This window comes from Orcinus orca, chromosome 13, assembly GCF_937001465.1.
Source record: "Orcinus orca chromosome 13, mOrcOrc1.1, whole genome shotgun sequence".
NCBI lineage: Eukaryota > Metazoa > Chordata > Mammalia > Artiodactyla > Delphinidae > Orcinus > Orcinus orca.
The window spans coordinates 56,231,057-56,251,792 of NC_064571.1; the positions used below are offsets into that span (position 1 = coordinate 56,231,057).

At 51.4% G+C, this 20,736-nt stretch overlaps 2 protein-coding genes across 2 annotated transcripts in view; one reads left to right on the forward strand and one right to left on the reverse strand.

Annotated features, from left to right (window-relative positions):
* Nucleotides 1-1,678: 1,678 nt before the first annotated feature.
* ABCG8 (ATP binding cassette subfamily G member 8) lies at nt 1,679-20,120 on the reverse strand. Its single transcript, XM_004265007.2, has 13 exons — nt 19,944-20,120; nt 15,301-15,402; nt 13,564-13,714; nt 9,798-10,036; nt 9,200-9,332; nt 8,840-9,109; nt 6,420-6,582; nt 6,248-6,331; nt 5,150-5,349; nt 4,646-4,722; nt 3,710-3,977; nt 2,614-2,741; nt 1,679-2,527 (listed from the first exon to the last, which is right to left on the reverse strand). The coding sequence occupies exons 1-13, from the start codon at nt 20,004-20,006 to the stop codon at nt 2,390-2,392; spliced, it is 2,016 nt and encodes a 671-aa protein (XP_004265055.2). The 5' UTR covers nt 20,007-20,120; the 3' UTR covers nt 1,679-2,389.
* The window catches only part of ABCG5 (ATP binding cassette subfamily G member 5), a 37,296-nt gene continuing 35,774 nt past the window's right edge, over nt 19,215-20,736 (forward strand). Inside the window, exon 1 of the mRNA XM_049696010.1 lies at nt 19,215-20,531. Coding sequence (XP_049551967.1) covers nt 20,386-20,531 — 146 coding nt within the window. The 5' untranslated portion in view covers nt 19,215-20,385. The remainder of the gene's footprint in view (nt 20,532-20,736) is intronic.

Here is a 20,736-nt window from a genome sequence, read left to right on the forward strand (position 1 = left end):
GCGCAGGCTCAGCGGCCATGGCTTACGGGCCCAACAGCTCCGCGGCATGCGGGATCCTCCCGGACCAGGGCACAAACCCGCGTCCCCTGCATTGGCAGGCGGACTCTCAACCACTGTGCTACCAGGGAAGCCCCCCTCACGGTAGTTTTGATTTGCATTTCTCTAAGAATTCATGATGTTGAGCATCTTTCCATGTGCTTCTTGGCCATCTGTATGTCTTCTTTGGTGAGATGTCTATTTAGGTCTTCAGCCCATTTTTTAACTGGGTTGTTTATTTTTTTGATATTGAGCTCCATGAGCTGTTTGTATATTTTGGAGATTAATGCTTTGTCTGTTGTTGCATTTGCAAATATTTTCTCCCATTCTGAGGGTTGTCTTTTTGTCTCATTTATGGTTTCCTTTGCTGTGCAAAAGCTTTTACGTCATTAGGTCCCATTTGTTTATTTTTGTTTTTATTTTCATTACTCTAGGAGGTGGGTCAAAAAAGATCTTGCTGTGGTTTATGTCAAAGAGTGTTTTTCCTATGTTTTCCTCTAAGAGTTTTACAGTGTCTGATCTTACATTTAGGTCTTTCATCCATTTGGAGTTTATTTTTGTGTATGCTGTTAGGGAGTGTTCTAATTTCATTCTTTTACATGTAGCTGTCCAGTTTTCCCAGCACCACTTACTGAAGAGGCTGTCTTTTTTCCATTGTATGTTCTTGCCTCCTTTGTCATAAATTAGGTGACTATATATGTGTGCGTTTATCTCTGGGCTTTCTATCCTGAACCATTGATCTATATTTCTGTTTTTGTGCCAGTACTATACTGTCTTGATTACTGTAGCTTTGTAGTATAGTTTGAAGTCAGGGAGCCTGATTCCTCCAGCTCTGTTTTTCTTTTTCAAGATTGCTTTGGCACTGTAACACTGCACATGTGTCACTTTTACATCACCACCATCCAAAGGGCAGACATCATTCAAGACTCACAATAGCCAAAATAGCCAAAGTAAGTGAGTCTTGAATGATGTCTGCCCTTTGGATGGTGGCGATATAAAAGTGACACACGTGCAGTGTTACAGTTTCACTACATGAATATCCCAAGTTTGATGGTTGTATTGTATAAGGGAAGTGTGCTAGCACTGCTCTTCAAGTCTGAATGTATATTCAAATCTCCTGGGGATCTTTTTAAAATGCAGATTCTGATTCAGCGGGTCTCAGTGGGGCCTGAGATTCTGTCAGTCTAACTAGCTCCCAGGCGACACCCATGCTGCTGGCCCAGCGACCGCACTCAAAGTAGCAAGGGCCTAGGAAACCCATGGAGGACATTCACTCTTTGCCTCTTAAACATCCACCTTCCCCCTTCTTTTGGTTCCAGACTCTGGTTTTCCTTTGGGGATCATTCCCTGCCTGCTTTCTGTGCACCTGTTTTGGGTCAGCTTGTCCTCAAGGCTCAGGCATGAAGCATGTGACCTGGGCCTGCTCCATCCCATACTGAGCCACTGTGGAAGGTTCCAGGTTGGTTCTGAGACTCAGCCAGGGCCAGTGAGATGCAACTGTAAGAGTCCTGGCTGAGCTGGCACAGTGTCTATAAACCTCTTCATCTTCTGGAGCCTTCCTTGGCTTCCAAGCCTCACAGTGGCTCAGACTTGCCTTCTGCCCACTAACTCCTAAAGGCCTCGAAGGCCTTTCTGACCCCACATGACTCCACCACATAGTAGCCCTGTGACCTTACTTAGCAGACAATTACTCTGTGCCTCTCTTTCTTCATCTATAAAACAGGATACTGTCCACCACAAAGGGTTGTTTTAACAGAGAAATTAATGACGTGATCCAAATAAATAAAGTGTTTTGCCCTGAACCTGGTGTGGAGCAATTGCTCAGTAAATATTTAATTGTTCAGTTTGGCTTTTGGAGCCCATTACCTCACCCAGAAAGAAGGGATGGTACCTCGCTGGTATGTTTTAGGTCCTTTTCTATACTGAGAATGGCTCAACAGAGTTTGAGGACCCTGGAAGATGAAGCCAAATATTCCACTAACTATTATGTTGTTGTTTCCGTATAGCCTAACTACTCGATTCATACCTAATTTGCTCCTGTCTTGTATTAGTTGCCTATGCAAATACATATCAAAAGGAAATAAATTAGCGATACTGTAGGTGTCCCCAAGTATGGTTTTCACATTCCCAGTAAATCGCAAGCTCTGGCCGGGGATCAGAAATATCTTTCGACTGTCTTTATTCTACTGCCATCCTGTGGCCAGCCTGTGCCACTGCAGCACTGTGGACAGGATGTAGCTGAGCTTTGTGTTCTCACGGTCCTCTTTGTGCCTGGGAAGGGTCTCCTTGGGAGAAAGTGCAGTGGAAGGGCCTTCTCGAGTCCCCCACCGGCGGGCAGGAGTCTGGGCGTGAATCACCAGTCCTGACTTGACTTCTGTTTGATGAACTTTAAGGACATATAGTACAGGACCATGAAGCCACCACTGATGCCTATGATGAAGAGGTAGATGGCGTAGAGAGGGTATGAGCCCAGGCCCATGGCGTTGAGGATCTGGGGACAAGAGACATCAGTGAGCTCATTAAGAACATGCTCAGACGGCTGCCATCTCTTTAGCGTCCAAAGCCTTGGCTCCTTACCATGTCTCCCGGGATAGGGATGGTGATGTTGCCAGCTGCCAGGTGATACGTGTGCCCACCAAACTGGATCTGCATCAGCCCTTCAAAACACCATCGGAGGAAGGACATCTTGGAAATCCACGCGGGCACTGGAGGCGGTGAGAGTCACATTACTCACACAGTCTAATCATCTGCTCCCTGGGAAGTAAGCCTGGAGAGTGGCCATGGTGGCTCTGACCCAAGGACAGCAAGTCCCCTGAGGGAGCAAGGAGGGGTGGGGGGTGAGAACAAAAGGGTGAACGGGCAGAGGGGAAGCTCGGGACATGGACTGGGGCAGAGGGACCTAGTGGCTGCAGGATCACCGCACGTTTGACCCATAATAACCCCAGAGAGTGTCAGGTGTCCAGCATGTGCTCAGCTTCACACAGCTTACGGACTGGGGAGACTCAGCAGCCCCAAGCCAGAGATTACTGAGTCTGCACCCTGACCCTGCGGAGGCATCACGGTTCAGGGAGGAGGAGGAGGAAGGAACCCTGATCGCACAGGACAGGAAAGGCCTGTGGATGGGAGCGGGTGGCATTCCTATAGAGAAGGGATGCACAGGCTCCATCGTGAGAGCATGGAGTGTCCTGGGGGCTTCAGAAGAGCTGGGGGAGGCAGCAGGGAATGAGCAGCCCCAGGAACACTCGGGGAAAGCAGTGGCTGGATCTGCACCTTAGGAAGCTCGTGCTGCATGGATGAGGGTTGAGAGGGGACATGGAGGAACCAGGGTCACAGATACCGGCCTATCACAGTGGCCCACGATGGGCTGATGGGGCCAGGGTTGGGGGGTAAGGCAAGAGGACACTTCAGAAAGACACAGGAGGCAGAACTGACTTGGCTCACTGGTGACCTGGAGGGTGAGGGAGAGTCAAGGGTGGGCCCTGGGTGTCAGCCGGGCTGTATGAGAAGGTGTCATCTGCACCACGCCCCACTCCCCCTGTGTGGAGCCACTCCCTTGGCACCTGCTCCCAGAAGTCGGACCTAAGGGTTGAGCTCTCATCTCCAGGGGAAAGCAGGCCAATCCAGCCACAGAAGGCCTCAAGAAGCTTTACCAGGTGAGGGGAGCAGGCCTCACCTGTCCACAGGTTGTCCAAGCTTATCATGAAGCCCCCAGTGAGGTAGAAGGAGTTGTAGAGAGCGTTGCCGAAGAAGGAGGACATGTGGAAGGTGGGGAACAGGGCGGCGGTGGCCATGGCCATGGTTCTGCAGCAGAAGACCACCAGCCACACCAGCAGGAAGTGCAGCAGGAAGGGCTCGGGGCCCAGGCGCAGGTTGGCCAGCCAGTAGGTAGGCATCCCATAGATGATGATGTAGATACAGTGCTCGGGAAGCTCCCCTAGGATCTGCGAAGGACAGACCTTGCAAGGATGTGGAGCCAATGCCTTCATCTGCTACTGTTCTTTAAATGTTCAAAAGTAGCAGCCCCCAGTGACACCAACCTTCCCTCCTGGTGGTTTGATCGGGGTTGCAGCACGGAGGGCTGGTGGGCGTGGGTGTGTGGGACTCTCAAGCATGAGCTCACTGCTGGCTTCCCCCTGCAGATGTCATGTGCTCCCTCTGGGGCAGTTCAGAGCTCCTAAGACCTGGTTTCAAGTCCCCACCCTGCCTGCCCAGACCTGATAGCTGTGTGGCCTTGAGACAGCCACATAACCTCTCTGAGCCTCTGCTTCCTTGAAATGAGGACAGTCACACCTGCTTGACCCACTTCCCAGGGACATGGTGAGACTGGAGAGGTGAAGTATGCTAGGTGTTTCCCACCTCTTCTTTGTTAGGTTTCTGAGGACCAGAAAAATGTCATTCCTGGTCCATAGTCCTGGCCTTGTAGTAAATGTTTAAACAATATCAAGTCTCTGAAACTCCCCAGAGCAACGTGGCATTTGTAACCACAGATGATGCATGGCCCCACAGTTCAGCAAAACGCTTCCCTGTAACTTCTGTACAACGTGGAGCAGCTTTTTCTGCTCCTCCTCCTACCCAGGGTGGCCACTCACTCTCAGGCCTGACCAGTCACCTTGGCAAAGAAATACGGCTCCGCAGTGTACAGCCCATCTTCTAGTTCATAGTAAAGCAGCGCCCTCTCTGAGTGACCTAGAAAGGGGAGAAAAGGAGAATGAAAAAGTGAAATTAATTTACAGCGTCTCTGTTTCTGAGTCTCTCTTAGTACAATTAAAAATAGTTTTACTGCCTCAATGTCATGTATTTTTTTTAAAAAACAGGCAATTTTAGATCCTAATTTAGATGTTTGTAATTCTGTGAGTTCTGCATTGCTGTCAGTATAACTCCTGCTAGGACAGGAATGCCTCAGACTCCTTGGTAATTTGTTCTCATTTGCATACTAATACTAATGTTCGAACTTGAAAAACAACCATCATCTTTTATTTCACAGTCAGGGTGAAATTATTCAGTAAACCCGTCTTCTCCAGGAGCTCAGAGGAACACAGGCCGGCCCTGGACCAGCTCATGGCATGGCCGATGCTCCTCCACGTGTGGGTCATGGAGAGCAGGCCACACTCACATTTGGCAATGACATCCAGGATCACGTTGAAAGGGACGAGAGCTCCGATCATGAACAAGACGGCCACCGTGTCCATGAAGGAGAGCTTGACGGCTCCATGGCCATAGTAGAGGAACCCGATGATCAGGGACATCAAGCAGGCCTCTGCCCCGTGGATGAGGAGGGCTGGCAGGTCTCGGAAGTCATTGGAAATCTGACGACTTAAAAAACAGAATAAAGATGTGCCAAGGGACAATAGGCACCAGCACTGTGACCTTGGCAATGTCCTTGAATCTCCGTAAGGCTCATTTTTCTCCTCTGTACAATGGGGAGGGCAGTGCCCACCTCACAGTTACTGTGAGGGATCAAACGAGAAAATCGATGAACGCATCTGTCTCACAGTAGGTACTCAGTCAATGATTATGACTTTTATCACCACTGTATCACCTTGCTATTTTATTTAAAGAGTTATCCTGAGGAAATAACAATCAAGAGCGTAAAGGTGTATGTACAAGGATGTTTGTCATAGAGTTACTTGTAATAGCAAATGACTGAAGGTAATCTGACCATCAATATGGACTTACTGGGTAAATGAATTATGGCTAGATTTGGAAACCCTGAGGAAGACCTAACCAGATGAGAGGCAGAGGCACTATTCTAAGGCGGGGGGGAAAAAAGGTTACGGAACAACACGTATGATCCCATTTATGTATTAAAATGGTTATGTGCATGGAAACATCTTAGACTCACACCAAACACTCAGGTCTGGTTTTCTCTGAGGGCCGGTGGATCAAGGAACCTTCCCTTTCTACTTGAGGGTCTCCTGTATCAACTGAATTTTTCATAGTCATTCTGGGTGATTTCTACGAGCATCTGGCTATCAAGGAAATTTTGATTTTGTTTAAATAATCAAAGGAAGAGGAATGCTCTGTAGCACATGGAGGGCTGGTGCTGGTTTTTTTCAAATGATTCTGCCTCTTCAAATTCAAATTCCTCTTTCAAATTCACTTTAGATCCAAAGGGCTTAATTTGATACATCAAAGACTTTCGGGGAGTGTGTGTGTGTGTGTGTGTGTGTGTGTGTGTGTGTGTGTGTGTGTGTGATGAAATGGCAATTACCGGATCAGCGTTTCAAACTGCTGTAGGGGGCCAGGCAGCTTAGTGGGAGGCTGTAAGGGGTTGGTGTCCCTCGGGGAAGCTGGGCTGTCAGGAGACAGAGAGTGTCATGGGGGCTTGGGGGCGTCCACCTTTTGCAGGGCGCTCTACACGCAGGGCCACCTGGCTGCCTTACCTCTGCACGTAAGTGCCCACACCCTGCTCCCTTGACTCCACTGTCCACAGAAAGTCATCGAAGCCACGTATTCTTTCTTGAAACAAGGCTGCAAGGGACTGAGCCTTCTCCCTGGTGGCCACTTCCTGCTCTTGGCTTCGCCTGTCGATGCTGGTCAAGTCCACTGTAAGCAGAGGGCGACCCGGGCCCCGCAGGTGCTCACAGCCCATGACACTGGTCAGCCCCCGGGGCCCCCGGGACATGATCCCCACCTTCTGAGAGTGGACCATGAAGTGACGGTCAGAGCAGAGAGAGGCAGAGAGATGCCCAGGACTGTCCCCGATGTCTACAGAGAGCCTTCCTCGGGAGAAGGGCCAGTGAACACTGGCACTGGTCCCACCAAGCAGGCTTATTATGGGGACATCCCCAGGACAGAGAAGGAGGCTTTGGGCTTTTGGAGCCCAAGGCCACAGCACAGTTATGCCCTGGCTCTAACTCCAGCCGTCCAAGAAGCTTGTGATGAGGACTCAGCCTCCCGGGCGTGCCCACCACGGGGAGAAGGCGGGCTGGCCACGGGGAGGCTGAGCAGTCTGGCTCCCGGCAGCTCTAGTTCTCAATGCGAATTAGTCATTTTGGCTTCCCAAGCAGCCTGCCCAAAAGGGAAGAATGTTTTGGCTGGAGGGTGTCAGGGTCTGGCCAAATATTAAGTATAATTCTCAGTGCCCCGGGAGGAGGGAGCCAGCACGACCAGCTGGAGAACAGGCTGGGCCGCACGCACCTCCATGTCACCCCCGCTGGTAGCACCTGGTAGCCCCAGACCACAGCCCTCCTCTCCCGGGGCCCCTGAAATGCCAGAAGGGCACACCCGCCAGTCACAGCCAGGGCCTTCCTAGGCCTCTCCTCCCTCCATCCCTCCCTTGGTCAGGGGATCCCTCTTAACCTCTCTGCCCCTTCCCTCCTCCCATTTTCATGACACATCTCAAGGCGGGATAACGTCTCGGAGAGGCCTTGTAAACCATGAAAGGTCCCTTCAGTGTGTGGGGCCCTAGCTTCAAACGCCAGATTCTCTGCCAGACCGTGCGGCCCGGATCCGTGAGGGCCATCTGCCCCAGGGTTTGTGGGCGAGAGCTCCCCCCGCCACCCAAAAATGATAATAATATAAAATTAAGAAAAAGAAAATTTGTTTTTTCAGATCTGGGCGCCTGACTTCTGGTAACTTCTCTCTAGGGCTACAGCATATTGTTCCCAAAGGCCAGGCTGGCAGGTGCCCTCTACCCCCTTATCTGGGGGTGACCGGCCAGAGGATGACACACTGGCAGGAAGCCAAACTGGCACGTGGGCACAGGGAGGGAGGGTGACCTCTAGGTGAGTTCACACAGTGGCAGTGAGTGCAGAGGGCGAGGGCTGGTGGGCCAGAGAGAGTGGCCTGTCCTCCTAGGGGAGAGTTGGAGGGTAGATGCCGGGAGGAAGGTGTGGGCAGCAGGGCCTGGAGTCTGGGAGGGGCTGGGCTGGGAGGTGGGAGGCCCAGTTCTGCCGCCTGATTATAAGGACTCCAGTTTTCTCATCTATAAGGATGAAGATGACCGTGGCCTGGCAGGGCTGTGAGGGTCAAAGGGACACCCTCTGGTGCTTGGCACCTGTGGGCACAGTGTCTGCCCTCAAGGAGCTGGTCCTTGTCATCATGTTTACTGGGGAGGCCCTTGCTACACCAGGCCATCCTGGGAGGAAGGCTGGGCTCCAGGTGACCTATGTTTGGGACAAGCCCCAGCTGCTGCTTCCCCAGCCCTGGTACAACCACGCAGCCTGTCCGGCAGCCACAGCATTCCTCAGCACTCAGGATCCAGGCACCTGCTTTCAGGGTGGGCACCTGGAAAGGCAACTGTCCCCACAAGAATTGAGGGCCATATGCTGAGGCCTCAGGACCCCAAGCAGAAAGGCATCTCTGGTGCTGACCGCAATTTTCATACCTAGAGATTCATTGGCCAAGACCACCAAAAAGCCCTGAGCTGGCCTGGGCCCTGGGTCCCCCTCCACCACCCAGAGCCTCTGGGCTCCCTGCCTTTGTGGGGGAACCAGGGCACGGCTTTAAGATTTCCTGGTGGTTTCCGACCTCTAATATCCTGTTTCCCTACAGAATCTGAATGAAGACCACAGTTCCAGAAATGGATCCAAACTCTCTTGGATTATATCTCCTCCGGTTTGGAGCTCTCCGAAGGTTCTTATCTGTCATGCACACAAGGGTGGCTATGTCAGAAGCTGCTTTCTTCAGGCCCCCATTCCTAGCATTTGATGCTTGGCAAACTGAAGCCTGTAATACACCCCATCTGCCCCCCTGTCTCCATGCTCGGTCCTGTTCTCCTGAAGCTTCTGAGAGTTTCTCTCCTGGCGGGGTTTGGGGTGTAGGGGAGCCCTGTTCCTTGCCTCTGGCCTGGCTGGCTCACCATAGTAGTCGGCAGGGTTGCTGTAGCGGGGACAGGGGTGGCCGGCTGCCGTGAAATACTGGACCATGTGCTGGGCTGCCCCCAAGTAGATGGTGGTCCCGGACGTCATCAGGAGGACCAAATCAAACAGCCTGAAGATATCGGAGCGAGGCTGGTGGATGGAGAGGAGCACCAGCCTGTTGCCTTTGGCCAGCCTGGACAGGGTTTTCACCAGGTTGTGGGCCGTGAAGCTGTCGAGGCCAGAGGTGGGTTCATCCAGGATGAGGATTCCTTCCCAACAAAGAGAAGCCTGGTTAAGGGGCAGGGCTCCGGCTGGACCGGATTAAGCCAGGCGGGCGGTGCAGGCCCCTCCTGCCTCACCTGGGTTCCACAGCAGCTGCACTGCGATACTGACTCTGCGCCGCTCGCCCCCGGACACGCCCCGCACGTAGGAGTTACCCATGAGCGTGTTGGCGCATTGGCGCAGCCGCAGCTCCGCGATCACGTCGTCCACCTGGGAGGCAGGGGCCTGCGGGTTTAGGAGGGCTGCGCCGGCCTGCTCGCGGCCTGGCCTGTGGCGACCCACAGTGGAAAGACGCCTGGGTTTACGGCGCCAGCCTTCATTTCCCCGATTCAACGTTTGTTCCCTGATTCTTTCCACACATCCAGAGCAGCTCCCATGTGCCGAGCACAGCACCACTTACTGGGAACGTGGCCATGCCCTGGCTTTCTGCCCGCACGGAGAACCGGAAAACAAGTGAGCAAATATTCATCACACATTTGGGGCTGAGATGGGACTTTCAAGGAAAACGGGGGATGGAGGGGCAGGGCTGAGCGCACGGTGGACGTTTTCGGACGGACAGATGGTGAGCTGCGTCGCTCAAACTTGACCTGTGGCCGGACCCTGAGGCAGGAAGTGAGGGACGGGGAGGGGAAGGGTGTTTTGGCTCCTTGGGGGTCACTGGGGTCTGTTAGTTACCCTTTTGTCACGCTGGGCCTGGGAGAAGTCTCTGGGCAGGCGCAGCTGGGCAACAAAAGCCAGGGTCTCGCGGACGGTCAAGTTGGGGAGCAGCTGATCGTGCTGTCGCACGTGAGCCACGCACTTCCTGACCAGCTGGGGCGTGCTGTGCTGCCCGTTGATCCAGATTTGGCCTGACTTAATCTTGCCGCCGTGGCCTCGCCCGGTGATCACATCCAGCAAAGAGGCTCTCCCACAGCCTGAGAAGCCACCAGAAGTATCCCTGAGAGCGGAGCTTCTGCGGGGGCCAGCCTGGAAGCCACTGCCGCCTGTGCGCTCTCCAGACTGCTCTGTCCTTGCAGATGTAACCAGCCCTCAGGGAAGGTGGCACAGCTCTCAGACCTGCCTGGGGCAGCCAACTTGAGCATCCTGGGGGTGCGGGGTGTTCAGGCCACGTCGGCCTGTGGCTGCGTGACAGAAGGCTGGAGTCCTAGTTGCCGCATGACTGCCTATGCCTGGAGCGATGCCCCCCCCCCCCTTCCAAGCAAGGCTGGTGTTAATTGCACTGTGAAGCTTAACTATTTTTGCCTGGCAAACATGCCGGCAACATTTCATCATTCAAACATCATTTGGCTCAGAAGCTGGCGTTGTGGGAAGAACTAATTTTGGAGAATTAATAGGGTGTCTCTTAAAAATGCAAAATTGGAACGTATTTTCAGAAAGGGAGAAAAACAGAGAAGTAATAAATGAGGAAATGATTTTAAAACTACAGTACAGTGTGCATATGGGTTCTGAATTTCTCTACACCCTCTGCACTCATTTTTCTCAGTAGTACCTTCCACTCTTAAAAAAAAAAAAGGATCCATGACTCGCAAATTAACACCATCCACTTCTGAATGACATAGTGATTGCTATCAATTTGGGGACGTAAGTGTCAGATTGGATCAGCTTCCATGAGATTCCATGAGACTCTTTCTTTGGCAGCCACTTGAACTGTAAATGCAAATAGGGTTCAGGCTCTGAGAAGGCCTTCTTGCAAAGGTGCTGGGAATAGCTCAGTCCAATTCCCCCAGGTGGGGGTTTGGTTTCCTTATTGCAAACTCCTTTTGGAGGGCGAATTTTTCAAGTTGTTTTAAACAGGGAAAACTCCAATACACAGTGTAACAGCGCTTCCTTACCACAAGTCCAGGCCTTCCGCAGGCAGCCCCCTGCCCCCAGTGCAACAAAGTTCCAGAGGCCTTCCCGGTGATCCGGCTGCTTACCTACTGGAGGTTCTCAGGGTGGAAGGGGACCTGTACGCTGCCTCCTGGGTGTACCTCATTCAAGGTCCCTGAGAACTTAGGTGGCACAAAATAGCCAGGAGAGAAACCAGAGGGGAGGGCTCTGGCCCTGCTCCTGGCTCAGCCTCGGACATCATAGGGTCCAGGCTCTGGGAGCGCAGGGGGACTTTGCTAACATTTACAGGGACCTTAGGATTCCCAGTCAGGGAGCAGGGTGACTACATTTCCTAGACAAAACCGTGGGAGGTGTGGGCAGCCTTTCCAGGGGAGGTTGCCAAGTATATTTGGGGAGATCCTCTGTGAACCAGGAGAAAACACCCACAGGCATTCAAGACCCTTATAAAATGGCTGGAATCTCCAAATCAGTAAATTAATTCGCCTTTGGCACTACTGCTGATTCTATAGAAGAAGCTAAAATGCCTGGGGGGCTGTTTTAATTAGTTTCACTTTACTGTTATAATTTTGGTGAGCGGAGTATAGATCACAGGTGGTATAATTGGTAAACCTTTCTAAGAAATCATTTAAATAATTTCAGCCAAGTAAACCTGCAGCTAAACCACACTGAGCCTAGAGTCGAAAGTTCTGGAGATGCTCAGTGTGATTCCTGCTTGGCCTCTCCCGACTGCCCTTTTCTTCAGCCGCAAATCAGGGTTGCTAACAGCTGCAGGACTGTGTGTGGCCAGGATTAACAATCATGACACTCAGCTTTGTGGAAGTGCCTAGTAAGGCCCATATGCCCCCTCGACTCTCAGTTCATGAGAAAAAGCAGGTATAACCAGAAAAGCCACCAGGTGTTACAGACAAAAACAAAATTGGCCTGTGAAGTTTGCACATTTTTCTTGTTTAGATCCGAATTGCAGGGGCAGGACCAGAAGTTGGCGAGACTTGATCTGTGGGAGTTGTTTCGGTTACAAAGTGCATTTGCACACATCGTCGCATTTGATCTTCGGTTAGACAATAAACAGAACTTTTCCGCATCAGAAGACTAAAGACTAAAATGTTCAAAAAGTTGAGTAATCTCTACTTCTGGAAATGATTAATTGAAAGGTATAAAGTGCTCCCTCTAACACTGTGTAAGGGAGAAATGCCTTGATCTGTGTTTAAAAAGAAAGAAAGAAAGTAACAGCAAACCCCAAATGGAGTCACCTGTCCTAAGCCGCACACCACCGGACTGAGACTTAATACCTAACTTAATTACAGTTTCAATCTCTCCCGGGAGTGGAATCTTAAACCAGCCCATCTGACATTACCTGGTAAGCACTGATAGACCCCTACTGTCCCCCAAAGGAAGGTGACCTTGCCTAAAACAATCAGCCCTTTGCTAGAATAACTTCCTTGTCCTCCCTCCTTCTGCCTATAAAAGTCTTTCATTTCGTACAGCTCTCCAGTGCTACTTTCTGTCTGCCAGTTGGATTGCTGCCCAATTCATGACTCGTTGAATAAAGTCAGTAAGATCTTTAAAATTTAATCAGTTGAATTTGTTTCATCATCTGAGAACCAGGAGACCAGAGTTCTAGTTCTTGCTCTGCATTAAATGTATGTCCTTAGACATCATTCCTCTTTTCTAAACTTTGGTCTTCTCATCTGTCAGATGAAGGGGGAGTGGTATGGGGCAGGAAGATACTCTAGCAATATTGAGAACTAGGTAGTTTGAAAACCCTCCTCTAAAGATGCTTCCAGGCTGGTCAGGAGAAAGAAAGGTAGAATACAGTGGAAGGGAAAGAACTCTGTTCTCCAAGCCCCCTTCCAGTTCTGGCATTCTACACTTTTAAGTTTGGCCTGCAGAAGTGACTTTTTTTTTTTTTTTTGCGGTACGCAGGCCTCTCACTGTTGTGGCCTCTCCCGTTGCGGAGCACAGGCTCCGGATGCGCAGGCTCAGCGGCCATGGCTCACGGGCCTAGCTGCTCCGTGGCATGTGGGATCTTCCCGGACCGGGGCACGAACCCGTGTCCCCTGCATCGGCAGGCAGACTCTCAACCACTGTGCCACCAGGGAAGCCCAGAAGTGACTTTTTGAAGCACTCCAAAAATCTGGATCTTTGCAGATGGTTGAAGGTTGAGCTAAGACTTGGGGTATCTGAGAAGTGAATTGTGGCAGGGGCTGTGCCTACCCACTGTTTGACCAAAACAGGAATCTGATTCAGGGGGAGCAATCAATGAGTGCTTCCTGTGGTGGAGGAGTACCCTGGAAAGAATATTCAATTCCAAAGCTGCATGATGCTTTTGGAAAGGCCTTACCTTGATATTAATGAAGGACCAAAACTCTGACTGTAGCTGTAAGAGGCCCACTCATGATTCATAAGGGCAGTGACTGCCTGAGAGCAAGTAAATGGAGGAGCTGAGATTTGAACCCAGCTGTCAGACCCAGAACTTGTGCTCTTATCACTCTGCTATATTATTCTACTGGTCAGCAAAGCGTTCTGTAAAGAGCATCTGTTTGTTTGAGGGACCACTCTGCATCCCAGGAGAGAGAGAACCCATTGCCCAGCTATTTGCCCTTATTGGTACCTGAGCTCCCTATGACGGCCAGCATCTGTCCACTCCTCACTTTGAAGCTCAGATTCTGAATGCCTAGCTCACAAGAGTCCTTGTGAGATGTCCAGGGCATCCTGAAGTGAGACAGCTGCTTAAACCAAGGCACCTGGGAGGCTATGTCCACCTGTGGGGAGACATGAAAAGGTTCCTCAGAGAGCTTCACTTCTGTTCAGCTCCCTCCAGGAGACATCCTCCTGCTGATACAAAACAGGACTGAGGGGTCACCCACTCAGGTTCTACCAAACATGGAGGTGGACCCCACCATGCTGAGAACCCGAAGCTGCCATTTCCAAGTCTGAAGAGAAGACTTGGGAAGCATGTGTAATAGCAGAACAGAAATAAATACAAACATGGAGGGACTTCCTTGGTGGCCCAGTGGTTAAGAATCCTCCTGCCAATGCAGGGGACATGGGTTCGATCCCTGGTCTGGGAAGATCCCACATGCCGCAGAGCAGCAAAGCCCGTGAGCCACGACTACTGAGCCTGCATTCTAGAGCCCGCAAGCCACAACTACGGAAGCCCGCACACCTAGAGCCCATGCGCTGCAACAAGAAAAGCCACCGCAGTGAGAAGCCCGCGCACCACAACAAAGAGTAGCCCCTGCTCACCGCAACTAGAGAAAGCCCGCGTGCAGCAACAAAGACCCAATGCAGCCTAAAAAAAAAATACACAACATAAAAATATTAAAAAAAAACACAATGTGGAGCAAAACAATGCTTTTATTTAATAGTAATTTACTAATAACTTACCGGGCATTTACTGTGTGCAAGGCATTGTATTCATCTGCTTATTATATCCATTATCATTCAGTCCTCATTGCAAACCTACTATAACGTATGTACTGTTATAATCCCTGTTTACAGATGAGGCTCAGAGCAGTGAAGTAGCTTGCTCAAGGTCACACAGCTAGTAAGTGGCAGAGCAGAGAAAGGTTATGGTGGGGCTTGTCAGCTTGTTCTAACTCACTTCCCCAGAAGCCAGACTTGGGCCTCCGAGGTTTACCATCCCAGGTCTCAGCATGTTCTGCCTGGGCCACCTCGTATCTGGCCCTGGGGAGGCGTGAGAAATAGGGGTCCTAGAATCTGACCAGGAGATTCCTGACAGCCTCTGAAAGGGCAGCAGTCCTTGCACTCTGATATTTTATTAGCTCCAGGGAAGTACATTTTACAAAAAGAAAAAAAAAATATATATATATACACACACACACACATATGTGTATATATATGTATGTAAAACTGATGAGATCTGAATAAAGTCTGTAGTTTGGTTAATCGTATTATATCATGGTTAATTTCTTAGTTTTGATCACTGTGCTATGGGTAAGCAAGATGTTAAAATTAGGGGAGGGTGGGCAAAGTGTATATGGGAACTCTGCACTATTTTTGCAACTTTTTCAAAAGTCTAAAATTATTTCAAAATATAAAGTTAAAAATGAGTTTTAGAGATTTTTTCCCACGGGCTCACATGGTTGGCTTTATGTTTTAACAAAGGTCTCATTGTCTTTTTCATGTCTGTCAACCTCCAGCTCCAATATGTGTAGTTGACGGACGTCTCCGTGGTGCTTGCAGCCAAAACGTGAGGTATCACTGTGGCCTGGACTCCGTCCTTAGGGCAGAGGGCCCCCAGCTGGGTTCACCCTTCCCTTCCACTTGGGGAATTGTTTGGCCCTCCCTGCCTGCTCCTCCCACCTGCACTCAGGTGTGCCTCTACCTGGTAGCTGAGATCTCGGACCTCCAAGGTATTGGACTGGCCACTGTAGGTGAAGTACAGGCTGTTGTCACTTTCAGAGGAGAACACGCTGTCCTGGAGGCCCTGCCGGGAAACATGACAGGTGAGGGGGCTCCTTCAGAAGGAGGAGGACATAGGAGAAAACAGAGAGAGGAGACCCAGAGAGGTGAGAGCAGGAGCTAGCGTGGGTGAGATCTGAGTGGACAAGAGATGGATTTGCAGGAGGAACCCAAGGGCTCTGAGGAAACAGGAGCATCCATGAGGGCAGGGCTCCGCCTCCCTGCAGAGAGAGCTTTGGGGCTTCCCTCCAGCACAGCCTCTGGCCCCAGAGAAGCTCAACCGCAGGCTGCTGGAAGCTGAACGCAGATCTCTCTTGGAAGAGACCCAGACCCTGGACTGGGGAGAGCTTCGTGAGCCTCTGTGCTCAGAGAAGACCTGGGCTGGGGGCTGGCCTTTAACTCTCTCTTCCCTGCATCTGGCTTAGTATCTCCTGATGCCAAACAGACTTTCCATACCCAGCATGTGAGAGGAAGACCGCTGTCAACAAGCTAGTGCTCGGTACTTGTGAAGACACTACCATTAGAGGAGTTGCATCTTATCTTGGTAACGATTTTTCACAACAAAGCTCTTCAAAATGCTGTTGGGAGATTTTAGAGGAAGTCCCTGTCATCACCATCGTTGTCATCCTCCTCCTCATCACCATCTTGTTGCTGTTTTTGGAGTGCTGCTTTATTTGAATGTACATCAAACAAATCAATGCTTCATGGTATCAGCTGATAACTTCGAATGATATTAACCATCTGCAGATCTGAGTTCCTTCTGTTTTATCAATTCAATCATTTAAATCACTGAGGCCCAAGCAAGGAAGAACCTGCCTCATAAGATTTCTGTTATTTTTTTTAACATATTCAATTTTTCTTTCATTGCAGCAGTGCAGGGGAAAGTACACATTCATTAATAAGTTCCTGTTGATAAGTTCCTGTTGATTCCGATCTCCCCTCAGAGCTGCCATTCCCCCACTGATGTGTTCCTTCAATCAATCAATCAAGCATCCAACAAATACTTATGGGGGCCCACATCATGCTTTAGTCTTGAGTTTGGGGTGTGACTGTGAAAAGAACAGTCTTTGAGAAGCTTAGATTTCAGTGGATGAGACAGGTGATGAGGATGGAGCAAGACAGGCAGACGTAGAGGCAGGCTGACCTTGAGCACCCAATCAGGCTATATTTTCACTGTCTCCACAGCGTCCGTGTGCTTTATGTGGAAACAACATGGCTTGTGACTTCTGTGAAAATAACATCCAGCAGTCTTTGTCAAAGCATCCCTGCAATGTTGGAGGTAAAAGGTCCTTAAAAGGGACATTGAGACCAATGGAAGTGGAGGGAAGTAAATCCGGGGGACAGTCTGCTGCAGGCTCACTGTGAGTACCCCCAGAGTTCTGGGAGAGTGTGGAAACAGCAGACCATAGCTACTTACCTTGTTTAATGTTTAAACTAGTACAGTATAGATCCTATATTATATAGAAAAACATAGGAAAGATCAACAGCTAAGTCAGCAGAAGGACTGTCTTTGGGGTATAGGAAGGGTTACAGGAGGGAAGGGTCCATGGTGGGTAGGGGGAGTGGATGGGCTTCAAAGCTATTGGTAATTTGTGATGGGTATGGGAGTTCACCATTCTTGTTTTTGTTTTTTGGCGGTACATGGGCCTCTCACTGTTGTGGCCTCTCCCATTGCGGAGCACAGGCTCCGGACGCGCAGGCTCAGCGGCCATGGCTCATGGGTCCAGCCGCTCCGCGGCATGGGATCTTCTCAGACCGGGGCACGAGCCCGCGTCCCCTGCATCGGCAGGCGGACTCTCAACCACTGCGCCACCAGGGAAACCCTAGTTCACCATTCTTTAAACTGCTTTGTCTGAAATATTTCAAAATATGTTGTCAAGTTGAGAGAGTGTGTCCTTGAGGAGAAGTCCAGAGTTCCGCTCTCACCTCGACCCCCAGCTGCAGGAGGCGAGAGGGTCACGCCCTCAGAGATGGAGAATGAAGCTGGTGGGGAGGTCATGGGTAGCTCTGGATTCCGGCGGGTCGGCCCTGCAGCCCTGCCCCTCAGTCACCACCTGCACAACGGGCATTCCCACTGCCTAGTTTTCCTATTGTATTCGGTTAAACCATCAGAAAGTCTGTCCATTGCTGAGAGACTCATTTGGGCTAACATGCATCCTGCTTGTTTGTTCTTAAAAGGTAAATATCTGCAGGAGGAACATTGGTCAATTGTAGAAGGTATGAATTAGCTCAGAATTTGCTTCTGCAACAAACAGCTGGGCCAGAATCTCCCCAGGTTAGATTTGGAGGTGGAGGTGCTGCTGAGAAAGGAGGGCTGGACACTTTGGAGTCTGGAGCAGTGTGTGGTGGTGACCTTAAGCCTAGAGGCTTCCACTCTCCAGGTGGGAGCTTGGAGGAGGTGGAGGGTGCTGGGGCCCTGGGGAAAGAGGTGTCAGATGGGAAGACAGATGAAAGGAAGGAGAGAGGTGCGTGCTCCCTGCTCCTGGGCTAAGTCGGCAGGCGCAGGCCAGCCAGGGGCCCCAGCCACCATCAAGGGCCTGTGCTATCCAGAGCTGCGTAGACCGCTCCACTTTCAGAAGAAGAGAATTCGTGGCTAGGCTGGGGACCACCTCTGTTCCATTTTGAAATATTTTCCTTGGCTCCCAGGAAGGATTGTTAGAGGCTTCCTGAGGTTTTGACAAACTCTCTGTATTTTTCAAATGCTTAAATATCTGTTCAGCTGACATCTTAATCAGTATGACTGTCAGAACATCACTTGAATTTCTGACAGGTGACACCCAAAAAAGCAAAAGCAGGTTTATTTGTAGGTAACCAGCTCGGCTGCTGCTGGGCTACATTGTAATTTCTCCTCGTATTAACTTCTGATCAGATTCCTGAGTCAGAAGCATAGAGGAGAAGGAAACTCGGGGAGCGTAGAACCCAAGTTCCTGGGTGCCCTGGAAAAGTAGTGTCATGCTGAGGACTCCACACACAGGCCTCAGTCCCTCTTGTCCTCTTCTGGCCGGGCTTTTGCCCACAGACTGAAGAGCCTGTGGGCCGAGGGCTCCTGCCATTCTACGTACCTGCGACCCCAGAATTCCCTGTGCAGGTGGCCACAAGCCCACTCCCAGGGCTGCATGAACTTCATCTCAGGCCTATCCTCCTGGGCACCCCAGGCCAGAGGGGCATTTGTTTGTGGAGGGTATGGATGGAATGTGGGTGGGCAGGATGGGGTGACCACGTAGGGGTGTGTGTGGTCATGTGTGGCGTTGGGTGTGGGCAGATAAGGGAGACAGGCTGTGGCTTGGGCTGGAAGCCACAAATCCTAGAATTTTTCAATTTACACCTGGCCTTGCACATTGTGAAGAAGGTATGTCAAGCTAAGGGGATAAAAACTATTTTATTTAATAGCTCTTAACTTGACTGGTAACTTTTAAATATCTAGACATAGGGTACATAGCCCTCAGCCTCTTGTTCCAGGCTCCATAAATGTTAGGGGCAAACTGTCGCTTGGCACCTTGAATAACGGGAGTGGAGAAAAGGCAATTGGAAATGGCAGGGCCCGCACACATTCCTGGATGTCAGATTCGGGCAGTTCTTTGCATCCCAGGCGGTGGCGGCTGAATTGTCAGACCTTCTAGAAAGTGTCCCCAAAGCCACGGGGGACTTTGTCTCCTGTTCAGGCTGAGAGCAAGCACTGCAGTCACGGCTCCTAGGAATCCTTTCCCGGCAGGGGTCGGCCCCGTGGGGTATTCCCAGAGCACAGCTGGTCACCTGCTGTGTCTGCAGAGCTGACTGGGAGGGGTGAGTTCCTGAGCCCTGGCTGAAGTCAGGTCCTAGCCACTCAAGGCCAGTCCAGGTGGCCTGTGGCCCTTCATGTCTTTCTGTCCCCACCCCTCAGCCCACTCACAGCCAGAGAAGACAGATGGGACAGTGGCATGAGGTGGGCGTGGAGGGTGGGCATCTGCTTCCTTTCTGTCTTCTGATTTCACTCCTTGCTTCAAACCCCACCCACATCCTGATTTCAGTCAAAGGCCATTTTTCAGGCAAACATTTCTCATGTAAAATGACGGCGGAGACCCTGTACCTCTTGGCCCCCTCGTGTCGTGTATTCCTTCCAGCTCTCTCCGGGATCTTACGACCGCCTGCCGTATTTGGAGCATAAATTCTGATGTTCCCACAGAGTCCTCTGCCATCCTGTCTCATCAGTTTGCTGCCACTGAGGCTCTGAACTTGACAGCCACACGGACAGAGGAGACACTGCAACATCCCCGCGAGGTGCGAGCGCATTTCCGTGTTGGAGTCTCATTTGGAAAGAAGCCAGATCGGCTCAGGTCGCAAACAAGAACATCATTTCCCTGTAGGAGCACGTCTTAGGACAGGAAGTGACCTCAGAGGCCCCCCACCAACCCCTGGCCCCTGAGTCCGCTCCCCTCAGCCCTCTGATGCCCAGGAAGTGGAGTCCTGCTGTCACGTCCTCGCTCTGCTTGTGGTCCTGCTGGTGACTTAGGACCGAAAGTTCGTGAGGGAGAGAAAGGTCCAATGTGCCCCCTCCCACCAGGACCGTGGTGACTCCCCATCACTCACCGAGTCATCCTGGGGAGCAGCCCTGTCCCCCAGCCCTGTCTCCTGTGGGGCCTCCTCAGCCATGGGGCCCAGTGGTGTCTGCGCCTGTCTCTGCAGCTTCCTTTGGACTTAACCACTGCCGGCCAGGGCCAACGTTCTCTGTCTCCCAGAGCTAGGCAACCTCTGGTCTGGCTCCCAGCATTCCTCTCTGGCCAGCCCTGCCACAAACACGGGCTGTGTGCTCTGCCCGCTGCCGAGATAACACACAGACACACTCTGGCTAAAGGTACATCAGATAATGGCATCCACGGCCAAACCCCAGGCCCGCCACTGGGAAGGCCTGAGGAGGGGCTCCAGGGCCAGGTGAGGGGCAGGCGGGACCGTCTGCCTCTGGCTCCTCGGCTGAAGCCGCCCCAGGGAGGGTCAGGCGAGAGAATTCCCCTGTCTCTGCGGCCCGTTGGCCATGAGTGAACTCCACTTTTTGACCCCTGCGGGGTCCTCGGAACTCCAGGTAAACAGAAGCTCTCAATGCTCCCTAGAGGAGGTTCCTGCAGCTGCTTCTAAGCCTCGACACAGCCTGGGCATTCTCCATGCCTCCTACAGTGTCAGGTAAGGCCAGTGCCTCTTTCATCTGCTGGGAGCTTTGAGCTGTGGTCAGGGACAGGCATGGCCTGAGGTGAGTGGGCCTCCCTGCCCTCTGCTGGCTTTCCTCACTAAGGGGGGGCATGCATGGAGGCTTGGGCTCCTTCTCTAGTGGGTGGAGGTAGAGAGAGGAGAGGGGAAGGGCTGCCAGAGGGAAGTGAGGGGCCATGGT

Coding starts and splice junctions, on each gene's coding strand:
- ABCG8 (XM_004265007.2), bottom strand. CDS start 20,006: ATGGCTGAGGAGGCCCCACAGGAGACAGGGCTGGGGGACAGGGCTGCT. Junction 6,583..8,839: donor CAACCCTGCCGACTACTATG/GTGAGCCAGCCA, acceptor CTCTGCTTACAG/TGGACTTGACCAGCATCGAC. Junction 3,978..4,645: donor AGCCGTATTTCTTTGCCAAG/GTGACTGGTCAG, acceptor TGTCCTTCGCAG/ATCCTAGGGGAGCTTCCCGA.